General features: G+C 41.7%; 4 protein-coding genes across 9 annotated transcripts; 3 read left to right on the top strand and 1 right to left on the bottom strand.

The window, feature by feature from the left end:
* Window positions 1-158: 158 nt before the first annotated feature.
* On the top strand, window positions 159-1,224 carry LOC108568717 (transport and Golgi organization protein 11). The gene is made up of 2 exons (XM_017929956.1): window positions 159-288; window positions 349-1,224. The coding sequence occupies exon 2, from the start codon at window positions 363-365 to the stop codon at window positions 1,011-1,013; it is 651 nt and encodes a 216-aa protein (XP_017785445.1). The 5' UTR covers window positions 159-288; window positions 349-362; the 3' UTR covers window positions 1,014-1,224.
* Window positions 1,225-1,294: 70 nt separating this feature from the next.
* On the top strand, window positions 1,295-2,789 carry LOC108568678 (DNA repair protein XRCC3-like). 2 transcript variants are annotated; one of them, XM_017929885.1, is made up of 5 exons: window positions 1,295-1,398; window positions 1,471-1,608; window positions 1,664-1,974; window positions 2,159-2,365; window positions 2,423-2,789. In XM_017929885.1, exons 1-5 carry the CDS (start codon window positions 1,350-1,352, stop codon window positions 2,609-2,611), a joined length of 894 nt encoding a protein of 297 aa, XP_017785374.1. In that variant the 5' UTR covers window positions 1,295-1,349; the 3' UTR covers window positions 2,612-2,789. The 2 variants fall into 2 exon arrangements, with proteins under 2 accessions (XP_017785374.1, XP_017785373.1); XM_017929884.1 differs by having other exon boundaries at window positions 1,658-1,974.
* A 2,018-nt stretch (window positions 2,790-4,807) lies between these two features.
* LOC108568686 (probable ubiquitin carboxyl-terminal hydrolase FAF-X) lies at window positions 4,808-16,497 on the bottom strand. Of its 5 annotated transcripts, none has more exons than XM_017929902.1 (10): window positions 15,727-15,868; window positions 15,312-15,465; window positions 14,978-15,176; window positions 13,213-13,336; window positions 8,278-13,141; window positions 7,340-8,206; window positions 6,945-7,239; window positions 6,542-6,885; window positions 6,190-6,472; window positions 4,808-6,124 (listed from the first exon to the last, which is right to left on the bottom strand). In XM_017929902.1, exons 4-10 carry the CDS (start codon window positions 13,264-13,266, stop codon window positions 5,302-5,304), a joined length of 7,530 nt encoding a protein of 2,509 aa, XP_017785391.1. In that variant the 5' UTR covers window positions 13,267-13,336; window positions 14,978-15,176; window positions 15,312-15,465; window positions 15,727-15,868; the 3' UTR covers window positions 4,808-5,301. The 5 variants fall into 5 exon arrangements, with proteins under 5 accessions (XP_017785391.1, XP_017785394.1, XP_017785392.1 ...); XM_017929905.1 differs by having other exon boundaries at window positions 14,978-15,121; XM_017929903.1 differs by lacking the exon at window positions 14,978-15,176.
* On the top strand, window positions 16,447-19,900 carry LOC108568687 (zinc finger protein 271-like). Its single transcript, XM_017929908.1, has 6 exons — window positions 16,447-16,527; window positions 16,588-17,341; window positions 17,409-17,587; window positions 17,651-18,058; window positions 18,354-19,512; window positions 19,794-19,900. The coding sequence occupies exons 2-6, from the start codon at window positions 16,774-16,776 to the stop codon at window positions 19,880-19,882; spliced, it is 2,403 nt and encodes an 800-aa protein (XP_017785397.1). The 5' UTR covers window positions 16,447-16,527; window positions 16,588-16,773; the 3' UTR covers window positions 19,883-19,900.
* The last annotated feature ends 51 nt before the right edge of the window (window positions 19,901-19,951 follow it).

Below are 19,951 nucleotides of genomic sequence, written 5' to 3'. Positions count from 1 at the left end.
TACTATTCGTAAAGTGAACCTTATTAAGAAAGTTTCTTAATACAACGCTTTATTTCTTCATTTATACGAAATTCAATTATTAATTAGACGTGTTATGCAACACAGATCTAAATTTGCTAAATATGGAACTGTCATTGGTTCCTGTCCTGTCAGCTGTCAATTTTAAAGTGTGCAAGTTGGTTGCAGCCAGTTATTCAGCTTGATTCAGCTCAGGAACATTTTATACCTAAGATTGAGTTAATTTTACATATTTGTTCTGTTGCTGGGAGTGCGGTACTTGAGCCAGAGGTAAATAAATCGCTGTGCGTTGTGCTCATCATCACTCCCATTTTTGTATATATTTTCTAGGGTTTATTTTAAAAATGTCTGCGAATGGCATAAGTCCCAACTACAGTGAGCTGGAGGATGCGTTTATCACCGATGCTAATTTCAAAGTAGACATCAGCCAAAAGATGCAGGTGCCGAACAAGATTAGCTTCAGCAGTGAGAGTCTGAATGGGGGTCCACACTGGAATGAAAACATCAATATGCAGGTCCCCGAGAGGATTCTTGTTGTGGGACAGCATCAGCACATGGGCACCAGAGCACCGCCACGCGAAATCGCTTTCGACAATTCCCTTTTACCCACAGAACCATACCCATGTGATTTAAGAGTGGCCACCCCACCAAGAACACTCACATTGGACAGATATCCATTTCCTGATGCTAATTTTGAAGAACCTGAGCCTGAACCAAAACCGAGAGCGCACCAAGCCAAGCAGATAGCTAGGTTTGACTTGAATGATTCAAGTATATTGCATAGAGAGAGCAGTCCACCAATTGGTGCTGGTGGAGACACTTTGAGTGCAAATGACGAGGTGCTGCATTTACGTCGTCAGATGGCCAAATTGAATAGACGCGTTATGGCTTTGGAGTTGGAGCACCTGGGGCGTCTGCAGAAAGAGAAAATAGTATATGGATTGGGCATTGCATACTTCCTGCTGAAAGCTATCATCTGGCTAAACAGGACATGAATTCAAAACCTCCTTCATATGTAGTCTCATTTGTTCTTCTTTTCCCTTATCTGATTTAGCAGCATCTGGGATATTTTTTTACCAACATTTATTACATACCCAAGACTTACTATTATTTTTATTTTCGATTTTTTTCTCTTCATTCATGACAAAAAGATAAAACGAAGCAAAACGTAAAAAATATTTTACTTTTAATTTTTCATTATATTATACCACAAAATAAATTGTTTAAATAGTGTTTAAATTATTTAATAAATGATATTTTCACGTGATTTTTTATTGTCGAGTAAGAAAAAGGAGCGAACATTTTGCAAGTTTATATTTATAACCTAAAACATGGATTTTCTGAAGGAGAAGTTGCCGGAGAAAATTGCACACAAATTGAGTATGAAAAGTTCATTTAAATATATTTTGATTTATCTTTAAATGAAGAGTATTCGTTGATGTTTATTTTAAGGCGAAGTGGAGTCTATTAAAGAAATTTTAATATCGGAAGCGATTTCGTTACACAAGAAGTATACGATTAGTATACAAGAATCTGAGCATCTGCAGAAAATAGCAGCCGAAGTTGTAATTGGTGACAGGATTAAAGATGGTTCGTGTTATATTTATTAAAGTTTCGAGTCATTCTGTTCGAATATTAGCTTTAGGTATTGAAGACTGCTTGAGGCTCAGAACGGGATGTGCTCAAATTGATGATCTGACTCGAGGGGGATTCCGCTTCAAAATGATAAACGAGGTTTACGGAGAGGCCGGCGTTGGTAAGACGCAGCTCTGCCTGCAATTGGCTGTCGCTGTGCAAATGCCTCCAATCAGTGGCGCCGCTTTCTATGTGTGCACCGATAAATCGTTTCCAGCCAATCGACTTTTAGAACTATCACTCAGCGTCCCGTCCGCATTTGGTCTCAGCGGCGACGAGAGCCTCATGGACAAAGTGTTCGTGGAACATTCGATGGACTTCGTTAGTATCACATTTGTATAACATTTTCGGTGCTTATCCACCCCCACAATTTTGATTGTTGGTGAGATTCGAACCTGTCACCTTTCGTATCAGTTTTATGATACAGGCGACTATAGCCACAGTGCTATGAACCGCTATTAATTAAGATTTAATTCAATAATTAAAAAAACAATACTATTTGCAGATCGCCCTTCGGAGACTGCTGTTCGTGAAGTTGCCGAAGCTTCTGGAAAACGTGCGCATTAGTCTCGTCGTTATCGATTCGATAGCTGCGATTTTCCGCAGCGAAGATATCAAATACTTGGAAAGATCCAAAGAAATCGATGACATTTGCAGACAATTGAACCATTTGGCCCGGACTCACAACTTGGTGGTGGTGTGCGTGAATCAGGTAATTGAAAAACGATACCAAAAACACACCGGAAATTGATTGTGTGGTAAAACTTAGGTAACGGATGACCCTAATAGCGATACGTCAGGGCCAAGTCTAGGCAATGCATGGGCCAATTACGTCGTGTGTCGTTTCCTAATCGAACGGGACTGGACCAATGGGATTCGTCGATTCCGCGTGGTGAACGCCCCCTATCTGAAACCGGACGCTTGCCGGTTCATAATCACCCAATCCGGACTGCACTAATAAATAAAACCAATCTATACACTCTTTATTTTATTATTTTTTTTAACAAAAATTGAGAAACTGGAGTAATTAATAAAACCTATAAAAAAGGGATGCGGGATGTACGTAAATCGTAGAAAATAAAACAAACGAAAGAGAAGTAGCGCAGAGTAGTTTAAAAATTGACATTTTAACATAATAAAAACACTTTGTTTCCAAAAAAATAATAATAAAGTAGAAATAAAAAATAAAATTAAAACGATATCACAAATAGTAATAATAATTAAAAGAAATAATAGTAATATAATTATAATAATCAATAAGACCACAAAACTGTTTCGTTTTTATTAAGCTAGAGGTATTTACATTCAATAATTAAGTTAGAGACAAACTGCACTAACTACAAAGATTAATAGATTTCTGGTTTTCATTTCAAAATTTATTCTGTCTTATGCTTCAAGTTATTTTTTTTTTGTTATCATCTCGTCAAACGTCGAAACAATTCACACTTCAATTACTTTCCGCCATGTTATATTATTTGTATTTCTGTCGTTTGGTTTCGCTTAGTTTCCGTCATCTTCTCGCAACGAAAATCAATTTATATTTATATATAAAAGAACAAGGAAACAAAAAAGTACAAAACAAACATAGCACATACTATATAAAAAAAAATCGGATATATGCAGTATATAAAATATGAAATTAATTTCTCAGTTTCTCGTTTCATTAATATATAGCATCTATATAAATATATATTTATATATTACTTGTATAAGGTATATATATATGTATATATATAAATAAATACATTTAACATTACTAAAAGGAAAAAAAGATTATTTTTTTTATATATATTTATACATCTATGTGTATATAAACGGTATTTACAAGAAAAGAAATAAAAAACGCTAATATCGTTTTTTTTTAATCAAATTTTTCACTTGTTGATCGACTGAGAAATCAATTATTCATTTAAGAGTAAGTCAAATTAAGTCAGTATATCAATATATATATATATAAAGATATATATATATATAAATAAGTGTATGCAAGTGTTTCAACTTTATTTTTGATGGATTCAATTGTATTTCTTCTTCATATGTAGGTGTGTTGTTTAGTATTGATCAATAAATAAGTGTATTGAAAAGAAATATTATATATTATATATAAAACACAGAAAAGGTAAACAAACAAAAAAAACATTTTGTTTTCAACGCATTAGGGAATTACGGTGCATTTTTTTCTTATCTCATCTTTTCCTATGTTTCGCGCCCAAATAACGTAACTCTATTGTCTATTACTGGTTTATTATAATTTTTTATACAAGAAAAGACAGACGTTCGATTTTCTGTTGGTTGTTACATGTTTACAAAATCAAAAACAATTCATACGTAAGTAGCAAATTGCAAATACATACATATTACCATTTAATTGCTTAGTTTCATATTCTTACAACAAAAAAGAAAACAAACAAAATGAAAATCAACAACGGCGATACATATTTGTTTGTTTCAGGGGGTGATTTCCGGTTCGCGACAATCCTCTGTCAATGTCAAATGCAGGTCGTTTCCGTTCAATTTCAATAATTCGTTTATTACATTTTGTTTATACGAATTGAAAAGAATTGATAATCGTAGATTCCACCAAAAAAATGCGTGTGTCAATTTATGAAATTATTGGAGGAAAGCGGGTGTCCATAATTGATGTATGTTTCGTTTCGAGTCAGCGTCAAATATTTTTTTAATCCGTAAAACTTAAGCAATGTCCGCAGAGGCGCGCCCAAAAACAAAACAAAAAGGAGGGGAGCGGATACATAAATATTTGGTTTAAATAAATAATAGAAGGAGCGGCGTACAAAATGACCAAACAATTCGAATCTTGACATATCTTAACGTGAAATTAAATGTCAACGATTAAATGAAAGCCTCTCGCCCCGAGAACAAATCTAATTTAAAATTTAAATCTTCTGTCAATGTTTTGTTTTTTAATTTTGCTTAATTTAAGTTGTTTATTTGCATTCTCCCCTCCGTAAAAAATAATAGTTACAAACAAAAGACCGTAAAACAAAAATTATAAAAGTATACGCGTGTTTTAATTGAATTATGTGTGTGGGTGTGTGTTGAAGTAATTGAAGAAATTTTTTTTTGGTTTTTCATTCATATAAAAATGGGGCTAAATAGTAGTATTTATATATATATAATATACGTATATATGCATAGCATAGTAAAATTAATCAACGCCTTAATAGGACAAGGAAAAATAATGATAAAATAATTTTTGAAAGGCGCACGAGACAAAATGAGATTTAGATAGAGAGAGATAGAGAAATAGAGAGTGAGACAAAGAGAAACGAAAAAAAAATGCAAATCCCGGTTCATTATAAAAAGTCACAAAAATGCGTCGTTACATAATTATATACAATTGTATCACAAAGTCCTCCCGATCTTTCTCAACAGACAGACAGAAGAATAGACAACGGAAAAATAATAATATATATATATATGGATATATATGTATAATTAATAGTAGTAATGTAAAGTACGACCCACCTGTTTTGCTTCGGAGGAGAAGCGAGCAACCGCCTCTATAGACCGATCGACCCTTCCACGCCTTCCACTCTTCAATCGAACAAAATACAAACGGCGCGTTAACAGATAACGGAGAAATAATTACAACGAAACGAAATAATCAACTGAACGAATAACCCTGTTTTAGGGCATATTCTCACAGCTCTGTGTGACGTCCGGCAGACCGCTCTTCGAAGACGTGCCGTTGTTACTTGATGTGGTGGGTTGTTGTTGTTGCTGAGGTGGCGATGGTTGTTGCTGCTGATGCAATTGTTGCGGTTGCTGTTGTCCTTGTTGCTGCGGTTGCTGCTGCTCTTCCACTTGGCCATTGTTCTCCGCGACCTCCTCCTGGGACTCCAGCTCTTCGCTGATGTAACCTTCCTCACGTTCGCTCTCAGGCATCAGCTCCACGGCGCGCTCCAAGGTTTTTCGGGCACTGTTCGACCGCTCCAGGTAGTAACCATTGGAGTTTTCGTTGCTCTGAGCAGGAGGCGACCACGTGGCGTAGGTATACTGCGAGTTCGGCGCACACTTCTTGCTGAGCTCGTCCTGCAACCACGCGACAGCTTCTGCCCACTGCTTTCGAACGTCGGCCTGCGAGTGCAGGATCTGCAAGGCAGGCCGGCACTTCGTGAAGAGGGCTACCATGCACTTGACGCACTGGTATGCCCGCTTCTGGTAGAGGTTCTTCGACCTGGCTATGGTCTCCAGTAAACCCTCCCGCTCATCGGGAACACCCTTGATTGCGTTGTGAATACGGTGCGTCTGCCAAGAGTCCTCGAGTAACAGAACGGCGAGGAGTAGCTCGATGTGATGGCGCAACTCTTGACAGTAAGCGAACGCGATCTGCCACAGCAACTCCAAAAGCACGGTCCGCGAAAAGTGCGGATTCTCCCAGGAGCAGTACTGCAGCAGTTTTATCGACTCCTCCGTCAGGTTTGAATCCTCGATCACCTTTTTAATATAACTGCAATAATACACAAAATGTAGTAGCAAATAGTCACATCGTGACGAGAGAGAAAGAGATGGTACCTGGTGCGAGAGAAGAGGACCTCGGAAGCCTGCGGCGAGAGAGTCATGATGTACTCGCTGCAAGAAGGATCACCGTACGGATTCGGCAGGATTGGTGCACCGATGCTGGACTGGCACTTGGAGGTGATGTCACAGCACCTCACCAGACACGAAACCACCTGGTTCAACTTTCCCAGTTCGGTGTATTGAAACTTGATGGCCGGCCCAGGGCCTTCGTCCAAAGCCACCAGCATAAACGTAGCAGGTACGTTCATCCTCAACAGTTGAGCCTTCTCCTGAAGACCTAAAGAAGTAACGGACCAAACACAACATAATTATATACGATATGGTCCAATTATATGTTCTCTCCTACCTTGACTAGCATACATGTGAAACACGTTACAGTAATGAGGTAAGTGCCGTCCGTGTTCACTGACCTCGCGCTGCAACAGACCCAGAAGGGCCCAGAGGATGTGATCGCTGAGGGTGGCATTGGGGTCGGGATTGTTGAGAGTGGCAGGACACGGACTGGGGCCGTCGTTCATCGAGAAATGAGCCAGCAGCACGACGATCTTAATGAAGGCTGATCGCACCTCGTTGCTGGGACAGCTAAGTAGGTACTCGCAGAATCGATGAGGATAATTGAAGAGCATCTGCTGTGCGAACCACGTCCGTATCGAAGTGGCAGCGCGCAGATGTAGGCACAAAACATCACACCTGAAAAAAACAATATTATTCTATCCATTCATATTAATTTAAAGATCATTCGCATTTACCATTCCATGGCTGGACCCCTCAGATTCTTCTTGGTGTGCCATCCGGTGTGAAATAGGAACTTGCTTGCTAATTGGGTGCTCAGCATGCAGAGCCGTTCCGTTTCGGTGGGAAGCGGCTGTATAAGGCGGGTGCCCGTAGGAGCGTTTCCATGCACCAGCTTCCTAATGAACGAGAAGTACTCGGCCGAAAATTGGCTACGATGGTGCAGGAACTTGATATTCTGCCGCCGGATACTGTTCTCTATAGCTACGGGCATCTTCAGCAGCGGCGCAATCTCCTTCTTTTCGCCATCGTCTAAATGAATTACAGATATTAAAAACAGTTGTTCATTTGAATTATATTTCTACATCTACATATTGACTAGTTTCACACCAATTGTGCAGAAAATACTCACTCAAAGACAATGTAGCTAATTTGTTGATGAATCCATTTTCTTCGATGTCGAGACGAGTGTAGAAGAGCATATATGCATTCCACCATCTCTTCTGACGTCTGTATGTGGTTCTCTTCAGCATTGGGTCGTAGACCTCACCCATATAATCGCCACCGAAACACTGGACTTTCATCTCTTCGTCCTCACCCATGCGACATTCGGACACTTCGCCATCGTCAAACTTGTACCAACTACCCTCCCCGGTGATAGCATCTTTGTGTCTTATGTAGGAATAATAATGTCCGCCCGATGCCTGACCCGAGTGCACCACAATTCCCGACAATCTGTATCTGGTGCAGACGTCGACAGAGCTTGGATCTATGTCGCAGTCTATGATCTCTCCCTCGAGTCGCGCCAGCCCCGAAACCGTGTATGGTTCCATGTCGAGGTCACGCGGGAACTCGAAGTAGTCGTTGAACTTGATGGCGCAAACCCGCTCAAAGTCGTACTCGAATCGCTTCAGCTGGATTCCCAGCACCGGCGGCAGCTTCTTCACGCACAGCCTCTTTACAGTCACTACCTTTTTGGAGCATTTCTCGCAGTGGTATGCATCTGCACCTTCTAGCAGTTCTCCTTTCACATATTGCTCGAGCGAGTCAGGCAGACTGCTGTGATTCCTGATGTCTACGCTGATCACGCTGAACGGCTCCTCCTTCGAATATCGATGCGGACAGCCCTTGCAAATCTTCTGATCGGAGAACGAGCCGCCCAGAATCTTGCTCATGATCTGTTCGTGTCCGAGCGTCTTGAGTGCCTCGTCCAGACTCTCCACTAGAGCCATGAAGAATTCGACGGCGTCTTGCTGTTCGCGCAAATTCACTGGCTCGCCTGCAAACAAAAATATAATCAAAAACAGTTCAAACCGTGATTATAATAATAGTTGTTAATCGACAATGTACCTTGCAGTTTGAAATGTCTCCATAGTCCTTTGGGTACGTAGTACTGAAGTCGGGAACAGGCCAGATGTCCAAAAATTGCCTGCACCTGTTTTAGGATGCCTACGTTATAGTCCTTTCGATTATCATCGCGATCGTCACAGCATTCCACGTTGTCCATCTCGTTTCTGTCTTCTCCACTGAAATCTTCGTTCAGATTGGTAGCAGCTCCTTCGCATGCAAGAATTCCTTCCCGAATACTACACACCATGTACAACTGCTGAAGCACAGAGTTCATGTAACACGTTGCGCCGGCATTCTTCAGTCCGACAAATCCCTGTTGCGGTCTTGGACCTACGGATGGAAAATAATCCCAATCGACTATCGCCGTCTCCTGGTCCGAGTAGAACATGTCATTCAACATAATGACCAGTTGCTTACAGTTGGGTACGCAGCTTATGCACAGCGAGATGATTAGATCAAAGGCGGCGGCTTGCGTTTGCGGCGTGTCGCAAATGGGCGTAGCTGGATCCTCCCCCATTTGTCCGGTCCTCTGCAACTGAAGCATTAATTTGCTCGCGGGAAACAGGAAATCCTCGATCAACTCTTTGATGAAGCTGCCACGATCGGTTGAGCCCAGTTCGCACTTTTGCTCGGGTGACATGAAACTCAGCAACTCTCTGGTGAGACCAAGGTGGCCTTCCAAAAGCACATCGTGCTGACCTCGTGCCTTTCTTAGCCATGCCACTTCTGATGCAAGTAGTCCTTCTGCCTCTGGCAGCGGGCTGGTAGTATTGTAAGTGAAACTCACGAATCGGCAGAGTACCTGGAAGAATTCGTGTGAAGTCTTGGCATTCTCTAACACAAGTGTGTCGAGAAGCGAAAATAGTAAAGGTGTAATAAGTTGAAGTGCCGTTCTGCTCGCAGCGCCGTTCGTGCAAATAATGATGAACTGTTCGGCCGCCGAAATACGTACAGCTCGACACGGATTCAGCAGAAGGAGGTCGGTGAGGAACAGTTGGAAATGGTGGTGCTCTTCTGTGCACATTTCTTTTAAACTGCTCGGATTCAGGATCAAGCTCATACTCAACAGCTCGAATGCTTCCTTGCACAGTAGCACGTCGTCGGCGTGCAACTCCAGCTGAGCATTTCTTTTCGTCGGATCGCAGAGAGAATGCAACATCTCCGGCGTGGCGTTAAGAGAGTGTAGATTTGCACTGCTTGCAGCCCAAACTAATCTTATCAGTGCTTGAACCGTGTTTGCATCAGGCAATTCCCAATTCAATGCTTGACTGAAGAGTGCTTGTGGAGCTGGTCCGGAACTCGATGAGTCCGCTAGAACCAACTCCGCCAAATTGGCGGAGACCTTCAGGCTGACCTGTCTTATGAATTGGTCAGAATGACCAGGGACAGCGCGTAGCGATAACCTCAAGAATTTCCCCGGGTTTTCGCCCGAATTCTCGTTCTCAGGAGTGTGATCTTCGCTCAGCTTCACGAGCACATGAGCCACGCTGGTCAAGATCAGCTTACAAATTTTCAGAACCACCAAATATGCCGATCGTTTGGTTACCATGTCTGCAGATGACATGAAATTGTTACGGGTCAGCATCTCGAGGAACAAATGCGCTTCTCCAGAAACCATAAAGTTGTATTGGATCTCGAACGATTTCTCTGAGAGCGGGTCCAACGCTGGCATCAGCAATACATAGAGCACTTCCAAGTTGTACAAGACTTCCGATGGTGTGGCACTGAAGAACATGTTCTCCACCGTTATATCCGGATCATTGGAAGGGGTCGGAGTAAACAGTAGCAAAAGCTTTTGAATAATGCTCGAATCGCAGGGCATCAACTGCAGCAGTGCCCGCCCATTATCTCTGAGTGGCGGATAGTTCAATGCGGTTCCAAGCGCAGATAGTTGGCAAAAGAATTGGGCATAAACTGGTTGCATGGACATCAAGAGTCCCGGTAGAAGGTTTTCTGCTTCCATATTGGGTCCATCGTAAGGGTGCAGCGGTGAAGAAGTGGAGCTGTCCGAACTGCTGTCCTGAGACGAGGCCATGTTCGAGTTGACCTGCGTGACTTTAGCCAAGATCAACACTTTATCTCTGAGAGCGATCTGAGAAAGCAATTTTTTATCATCGGCCGCATCCAGTGGTTCCGAATTCACGTACAGTTCCAGCTTGCAATGTACGCCTGGTTTGATTCTACGCAGGATGTAACGTCGCAGAGATGCCAATGTATCATTGCTATGTGTGAATACCTCCATGTCTTCCACTTGTCGATTTGGACTTGAAAACCTCACGATCAACCCCATATGTTTGCCTCTGCAGGCTCTGTGCAAGGGAAGTATCTTTCTCTCTCCAACGAACCCGTTGTCGCACTCGCTCATATATTCGTGCAGTACATGCATCACCCTGCACATCTTCACCGCCTCCGCCTTGATCCTATTCTCGATCTGCTGACCGATCTCCGTCGTCTCCGATGACTGCAGCACCGTCACCGTATCATAGTGCGCCCTCAACCTATCGTAACACTCGGTTATGTAATTTTCATGAAAGTCCATCTGAGATCCAATCAGTCGTGGCCCCAGATTGGTGCTGACCTCTCGCAGCAGCTCCACTGCCCTTGCCGCTATGTCGTCGTTGCACAATGTAACAACCTTCCACAAATAATCCAAACCTATGAGATCAGGATCTTCGGTTAGAAGGGAACGTCGCTTGATCTTCAGTTTACCCGCCCTTGTGTTGACTGCTTTGAAGAACCTGTCGAAGCACTTGATGCCGCTCTCCGTCAGCAGGGTGGGCTCCAGCTGCAGGATATTGTTCTCGAAGAAGTCCTTGTTGATGCCCGGATCTAGATCAGGTTCTTCGCCCATCAGTTTCGAAAACCACTTGAAGCAGGATTCACGGTCCGAGGCGAAGACCGCGTTTTCTGCGAGACATTGCCAGATCTGTTTGGCCTGCTCTGCGCATAACCACAGCTGTCCATCCTTTAGCAGGAACCGCAAAAAGTTCAGTCTTTCCTGCACTTGCATCACGTGGCTATACCTACCATCCGGCAGATAAGTTTCGCTCGTCAGCTCCGGCGTTTCTTTGATTAAATTCCGTAAGTGATCCATGTAACATGTCAAACTATTAGTGACCAGAATGACGAGCGAATGCTGGTTTTGCAAACGCTCGATCACCTCTTGCCTGTAGAACATGTGATGGCCTCGTTGCGGCAGAATGCCGTTGGTCGATGGTTCGTACAGGCAACAAATCTCTCTGATCTGTTTCAATGCAGGCAGAGCCCACATTTCTCCACCTTTCAGCTCATCCACGCATTTATCTAACCACACAGTCTTCTGCGCATCCCTCTCCTGGGAGCAGGAGTAATCTAAAATTTTAACGTGCGCCGTCAATGCTTGATCCATGATCTCCGTCGGTGCGTCTTCATGTGCTAAATTCCAAAACAATGTCAACACCTTGTGTGCCATTACACCATCCTTGTCATCCTCTGCCAATCTCCTGATCAACTCCAATAATCTTTCTCTCTGTCGTCGCGATGCCGACGTCCACGACGCTTGAAAACACTCGAACAGGTGGTCCAGTTGCTCGGGACTAAAATCCCAGGCTAATTTCGCTAGAAGATCGTGCACGTTCTTGACGATGGCCTCGTGCTTTCCCACCTGCGCCGCCCACACCGCGTCCAAATCGCTCAAGCTCAATGCATGCTCCTTGATGACGAACCGCAGAATCTTCTCTAACTTTTCCACGTATTGCGGCTGATGTAGCGAATCCCTCAACACGATTTCCAACACTCGATTCTCATTTATCCACTTGGCCATCTTTTCGGGATTTAGAAATTCCTCCTCCTCGACGCCCTGGTGTCTATTAGGATAGTAGGACACGCTGGAGATAACCTTATTGATTTCGTTCAGGGCATTCATCTTGCCGTTGAAGCTGGAGATCTGCAGCTGCCGGAGGATCATCTTCAGCCGGAAACCCTCCAACGTTTTTATTAACTCGTCCTGATTGGAGACGCGTGAGGCCAGGTTCTTGGAGCTCTTAATGATCGCCGAGACGATATCGCTCTTCGTCTCGTTCTTCGCCTCGCGTTTTAGCTCATCGTCACTCAGCTTGTCCAGGATTTCCGGGACCATTTCCAGCACGGGAAGTAGAAATTTGTTGATAGTGTGCGGCGTGAGACACTCGTATGACAGACCAAACGGTCTCAGTAGCGCATAAACAATTGCCACGGTCAAGTTCTTGCCGCTTTGAAAACGTTCCAGAAGCAGCTGGAAACCGCCCAGCTCACCAAACTTGTTGATCAAATCTACCAACCATCCGCGTGGATTTCGTAAGTCCGTCGATGGTCTGGCAAAGAGCTCCTCCTCGGAGAGATTTGAGGTTGTGCCCACCGTTTCACTCTGTCTGGATGCGTTATACGTGTGAAACTTGTTGTTGGGATTGAGGACCATTGCTAATAGATCGAGCAGCGGAAACCAGTCGTGCGGTAGCTTTATAACGCACAGTTCTATAAGCTTGATGCAATTGTGGTTGATGCACGCCTGAATGTTCGGTTTCCAGCTGGAAACGGCGTCGTCCGTTAGGATCTTCGTAAAGGAAACGGTCAGACCTTCGCGGAAGAACCGCTGACATGCCTCGGACCTGGTGTCCACGCCCTGTCTGCACAGGTCTATCGCCGCGTTCAGCAAACTTTCAAGCTCTTGGTCTGGTAAAACCGGCACGACCCATCGCAGATTGGAGATCTTCTCATCCAAAGTCGCCAACTTCTCAACCGGAAACTGAGGCTCGGCCGGATTTTCTGGTGCATTGTTCTGCTGCTGCTGTACATTGTTGTTGTCGCATGGCACGTCGGCTGGACCTGGTACCACCGGATTTACACTCTGCAACGATTTAAGATTAGATTAGTAAACTAATATGTTTATAATCAAGAGATTTTAGTTACTATAATTACATGATTATCTGATGAATCCCCTGGTATGCCTTGTCCTCTTGTAGCTATAGTCATTTTGATTGATATTCCCTTGATTTATCTCTGTCTTTCCTTCAATCAACTTCGTACATATTACTTGGGATATCTGAAAATCAATACAAACGTTCCTTTAACCTTTAACATTCAATGAAAAAGTCAAATTAATTTCTATAAAACCGATTAACTTCAATTAACAAAAATGGCAAAACGATTATAAGTTTTATCTATGAAAAATCAATAATGTTACGCAATATTGTCTTACAATGATTCACGAACAAATGAAAACTAATAATCGGCAGAGACTAAAAATAAATTAGTGGATTTGCTAAATATGTACAAGTTGTTGTCTTATTCACAAAAATTGTAAACAACTAATTTTGAAAATAACAGATGAAACAATTCGTTCGATTTCAATTGCGAGTGTAAAAATGTAACGGAATATGCATTAATTAGATAGGTTGATATTGCACAATGCGAAAAGTGTGGATGTATCATTCGCAAAGCTAAAAATAAAACAAACTTGTGCATAAAACAAATGAACGGTAAGTAACGTCACTAAAAATAATACAAGGATTGCTTTTAAGTATCTTTCTCTCTTTCGGAGGGGAAATAAGATGAATATGATTATGAAATCTTAAAGAGGTTTGATTAAGAGCTGAAGAACTGATGAAATTCGTGAAAGATCTTAAAAATGCAGATAAAACTGGAATGAATCATTGGGTTATCAACCGAGACAGTGTGGAATAATAACATCAGAAATTTAGTTGATGCAAAACAAAAAATTCAACAAAAACAATTCTCGAAAATATAACTTGAACTTTGAATTAAATATGCTCAAATTATTTATGTTGAGATTGTGTGCAGGTAAATAAATACAATTTTAAAATAATCATATGCATCAAGGAATTCAATTCATTTATTTCATTTAGATCACCAAGTATGTATAGAAAATTATCATGAATATGTTAACGTTAATGTATTGATATTACATGCTAGAGCATAGAAACAACTAATTTTATCTTAGTTAATCAACTGATAATACTCAATGCTATTACGACATCTAAAATTGTAAATAGTATTAAGACTTATTTTAGTTAATGTCATAAAATTCTACTAGAATTATCAATTCATATATAATCTGCATCAGCATTTGTAGAAATGATCAATTGAATTAATACAATATGTATTGAATATGTGTCGTGAAGGTTGCCTGGAATACATTGGGCATTGCTGAAATTTTTAAAATACATGAGATGACATATGCTAATGGTGTTATTAGTAATACTGATGGTTCTAGTTAAAGTAGTAAAATCAAGAATGTTTTCAAAAGTAAAAGACCTTTAAAAGATCAATTTGCACAGAATTAGATAATCAGCTGATATTAGGAAAACATACTCAAGCTGCAGACAAAAACAAATGATAAAGACAGTAGGATTGATGTGATCAGCTGATTGTCGATATTCATCTTTCGATTTGATAAATTGTGTTGAAGTAGAGTGTAGGCATTAATAATGGATAATCAGCTGATTATCACTGTTATAAAAGGGATAGATAGAAGAGTAATACATAGCAAATAATTAAACCACACTGCTTTAGGCAATGAGGCAATACTAAAAATAAAACAGGGAGGCTTGTACTGTTATCTACAGAAAGAATAAGAGGTGAGAGGCAGGAGATTCTGTCAGTTTTAGGGGGGTTGAGATTAATGAGTAATTGATGTCGCTTGCAAAGAAACTGATCGACTTACCCCCCCGCGCAGGAAAACCGGAACCGTTGTCAGCGGTATCGCAGGATCCCCGGTTGCGAAGACACTCTACCGACGAAGACAAGGGCGAACACACGAATTTGGGGGGTTATTCGCGAATTCACAGTGGGCAGTCGAAAACCTACCCTACTTAAGGAATGACAAGTGTCAAACGCACCGTACGTCTGTCGTGGGGAAAAACCTAACCAAAGGGAGTGACAGAAACTGACAGATACGATTCGCAATTCTCTATGTGTGCGAGAAGAGAAAAATGCACACAGCCAAAAAGTACAGAGAGAGAGAGAAAGAAAGAGAGAATGTGGGAATTCGCACTCACCTTTTTTCCACTTGCACGCAAAAAATAAATACCAAAAAGAGAAGTGAAGAGGGCCAATGAAACGAGCACTTCTATCCTATTACGTTGTTCCCGAAAATATCCCTTTTTCCAGTCGTATTACCACACTTTTAATCTTATCCTGTGCACACTCCGCCTTTTAATAAGTATATTACCAATCCGAAATTAAAAAATAACACTATCTATACATATATGTATGTATATATATTTATATGTGTGCTCACACGAATGATGGTTAGCAATTAAAGGCTTTTCTCTTCACTAAAGAGAAAAAATAACAAATAAGTAAAAAAAAACTATGTACAATTTCGTCGCCTCCGTGTGCTCACAACTATTCGCAAACCGACGTACACACTACATATATATATATACTATATATATTTACATATATACACACATCTATTATCTAGCTGTTATTTTTTCTTGTTTCGCTCTTCTGTTGTTTTCGATCTTCTCTTACAATCGGCGTTACTCCTTCTCCTTAACCTCCACTTCTTCTTCTTCCTCCACCACTGGCGTTTTTGACAACCGCACGTACAAATGGGGAAACCGGCAAATATAAAATGGCGCCCGAAATTAACGATTGAAACATAAAATTCTATAAATATCCGACCGACAAGAATTCGAGCGCTATCATCATACCATCGGCAATCTCGAAGCACACACTCGCACACTTATAACGATAGAGAGATTAATATGAATATAGCGACTCTCTATCGGCGGCCCTCGCTAAATCAATTAAAACAAAAATGAACAATCGACAAACTTATTTTGATTTCCTTTTATATGCAATATTATACACACACACATACATATGTGTATGTTCGTGTGTGTAGTTAATATGGTTGATTCAATGTTGATATACTTGAGGTTGGTTGCAGTTGCTACGTTTATTGTTATTATTTTTCTCTTTGTTTCTTTCAGGTTTGGTTAGGAAATTCGCCGAAGTTAGTGCCAACCCTTCGCGATTACGGAACGTCGGTGCTTCAAAAATACTGCCAACGTTCGGCGCCGCCCCATATTGTTGCTGCCCGTCATCAACATCTTCTATTATTTATTTATATTTTGGAATTAGTTATGAAACTATCACTTACCTAGGTCAACAGTGCCGTCAATTGCGGTTTTCTTGAACGATACAGGACTGTATGTACTTAGAAGTGTTTCCCCAACTTGCTCTAGCCTGATTGCTACCGATGATGTAGGCATTAGTACGATAACATATGTTTTCTGTATTGAATATCTCTTCCAATTATTGCAGATTTGGATCCAGTCGCATCCATTATATTGATAGATCCGTATATTGTCGCATAACATTTTTAAACTGTCTTAGATTGAGAAACGCTGATTCGGCTAATAGGTTAGGCAACAATGGTTTGACAGGTGTCACCTGGAAGCTAACCTAGAAATCGGTTTGTTGTTGTCGCTGTGGGATTTTAAAATTAGGATGGAAAACAGAATGGAAAGCGAGGCTTTGATCCCACAGGAGATGGTGTGCGGACTCTGCGGAGAGAAACACGCGTACACCGAATGTGGCACGATTACAGTGAGCACCCACATCAAAGATAAGAAGGTGCCTTCCAGGGCTCAACTATCACTGCCAGATGGGCTGCAGGTGGTGAAGATGGCAGATGGAAGCTGCTCTGTGCAGTCCCTGATGGTTATACAAAAGGGCACAAAATTTGGTCCATTCGAGGCTAAACAAATCTTCACCATCCATCCAGCTGTATCATTCCCATTAAAGATATTCAATAGCAAAGATGAATATTTCAAAGAGTATTACTTGGACAATTCCAATGAGGCTGACTGCAATTGGATGTATTTTGTGCAGACTGCTAGTGTGTTGGAGGAGCAGAACTTGGTGTGCTTTGAGCACTGCTCAGAGATTTACTTTCTAGTTATAAGAAATATTGACATAAATGACTATTTGAAAGTATGGTACTCAGACTATTATGGCAAATTAATGAATGCCAAGACATTGGAGAGTGAAGTGGTTAATATTACCCGTGATTTTGGTGGGGTTTCTTCTTGAAACTGGAATTTGTCATTAATCACGGAATTTTTTTTTCTGTTGTGTTTCAGATGTTAATAGTCTAGTCATGAAGAATCAGGATATAACGGAGAGGGCGGCGTGGACTTGCAAGTTCTGCGGAAAACCGGAGGAGACGATAACATCTTTCGCGAAGCATATACGCGAGCATTACATCATGCAGCTGAGGAAGGTGTGCGAGCTGTGCAAGCAGTCCTTCCAAACACGTAAGGTTAGCACTGTGGCGCGGCCAGGATGAAATGAAGTTATTCCTGTGGTGTTTTGTGTGACGCAGAGTTTGAAGAAACACATGTTCTTCGTTCATTCGAACGTGACCTACGCTACTCACATTGATTTGGAGAAGGGCCGCATCAATAATAATAAGAAGACAGCGGACACCGCTGGAATCGGAGGACCTCTACTCAACGAGATCGACTCAATGGAGAATAGTAACGTCTTACTGGATCACGTACTGCCGCCGTTCGAGATGGTTCCCAGCAATTTGGAAATCGACTCACTAAATCTGGGCGTCGATAATATTCTGCAGGTGCACGAAACGTTCGACTTTCCTTTGCCAGATAACCTCGCACCGGCGGAGAGATTCTGCTGCGATATATGCCCGAAGAGCTTTAGCAAATTGCGACTCCTTATCGTCCACATGGCGGCTCACACGGGCGATTTTGTCTGTGGACATTGCAAAACGGTATTCGCTCTTTACATTTCACATACAGTTATTTCAAATGGTTTTGTCAATATTTATTATATTTCCATGGGAGTATTCAAGGAACGTAACAAAAACAAAATAAACAAGATCATTTCAGTTTTTGTTTGCAGTTATTTTCTTTTTTTAAATTAATCTTATGTTCATTTACATTTTATGGATACAAATTTGAAGACAAAACCCACTCGATTTAAAATAAATATTGATTTAATATTTCTGTCAGTTTTTCTGGACTAGCACGGTTCGCATTTATTGAAGTAATTTTATATTTCCATAGGTTTTTACAAGAAATGAGAACTTTCTGTCGCACAACTGCAACAAAAAGCTGGACATAAAATGCGACCTGTGCGATCAGCGCTTTACACTGAAGAAGTACTTGACGCGACACATCAGCTTGAAGCACAAGCAGCAGTTTATCTGCCACGGCGATTGCAAGAAGGTGTTTCCCTCGCAGAAGACGTTGGATGCGCACGCCTGTTCCCCAGAGAAGGTAACATTCCCATGCACGATGTGCACTAAGGAGTTCTACTGCAGCAAGAACCTGAACCGCCATCTCCGGGTGCACTATGCGAAAGCCATCCGTGAGAAACAGCAGGAATCGAACATGTGCGATATCTGTTCGAAGCAGTTCGCCACCAAGAAGCACCTCACGCAACACATGACCTCTCATAGCGACTCGCATTTCGTGTGTCAGGTCTGTTGCAAAAAGTTCACCAGGAAAGACGTTTATTTGGATCACATACGCATCCACAAGGGTATCGGAGAGTACGAGTGTCCGCAGTGTCGAAAGAAGTTCTCGGTGAAGAAGTATTTGACAAAACACATGCTTATCCACAACGCCGAGTACAAGCACAGGTGCTCGGTATGCGGACAAAAGTTCCGGCAACGGTCCAATCTGACCACGCACTACGGTAGGGTGCACAGCAAGAGGTGCATGCACTGCGATGAGAGTTTCAAGACTGTGGAGGAGATGAAGGAGCACGCGGCTATCCATTTCGAGAAGTGCTTTCAGTGTCCGCTCTGCGATCACATAGTGAAGCTGAAGAGTTCGTTGGCTCGTCATCTGAAGAGGAAGCATTCGCAGGAGAGCTGCGATCTAGCCAACGTGAAAACAATCGATAGGCGGATAGAAGCCATCAACGAGGAAGAGGAGGAGGAGGAAGAGGATAACGAGGACGACAATCACTGTGATATTGCTGATCTGCTAAGCCTGAGAGAGGGTTCAAAGGACGATGACGACGTACTGCACGACATCGACAGCAATTTAGAGCGGTACATCGGGGACGGGTACGATACCAATCTTATTCCAGGTGGCCCAAAGAATCTCGATGGCGTATTGGACTTTAACAGTCTCGAGATGGAATTCGAGAAGAACATACGGAGCAACGCCACCCTCTCGATGCCGGAGCTGGACAGCCTAGAACAAAATTTATTAGGTAAATTCATGTTGAAATTCTCATTTTAAGTTTTGGTCGTTTTATTTAAATTTTGATACAAAAGGTAGACTCGCTTCAACTATTATGTGAAAATAAATTGATCAACCAATCGTAATCGATCTGTGACCTCGTTGGAGGAGTCTGAAATCATCAATTTTATATTCGGTTATGATTACTTGAGTTACGTCTACCTTTTGGTATTTGGAAAGTAGCAAATGAAAAGTTTATATTTGTCGTTGCGCAATGTTGCAATTTATTAAATCCACTGTTGTTATTTTCAGGTGATAATGCATACTTGGGTTCGAATGATGCTATCGACCAGAGCAAAATGCTTCTCTACATATTAGATCATAAGGACCAAAGCAAATAAATCTGCAATTTCATGTGATATTCGTGTGTTCCTATATGTTCATTTTAATTTTAGTTACGTTGGTACCTC

The sequence above is a fragment of the Nicrophorus vespilloides genome, unplaced genomic scaffold (assembly GCF_001412225.1).
Source record: "Nicrophorus vespilloides isolate i.1.1-1 unplaced genomic scaffold, Nicve_v1.0, whole genome shotgun sequence".
Taxonomy (NCBI): Eukaryota; Metazoa; Arthropoda; class Insecta; order Coleoptera; family Silphidae; genus Nicrophorus; species Nicrophorus vespilloides.
Note: the sequence above shows the minus strand (reverse complement) of the source record. Positions and strands in the feature narration are given on the sequence as shown.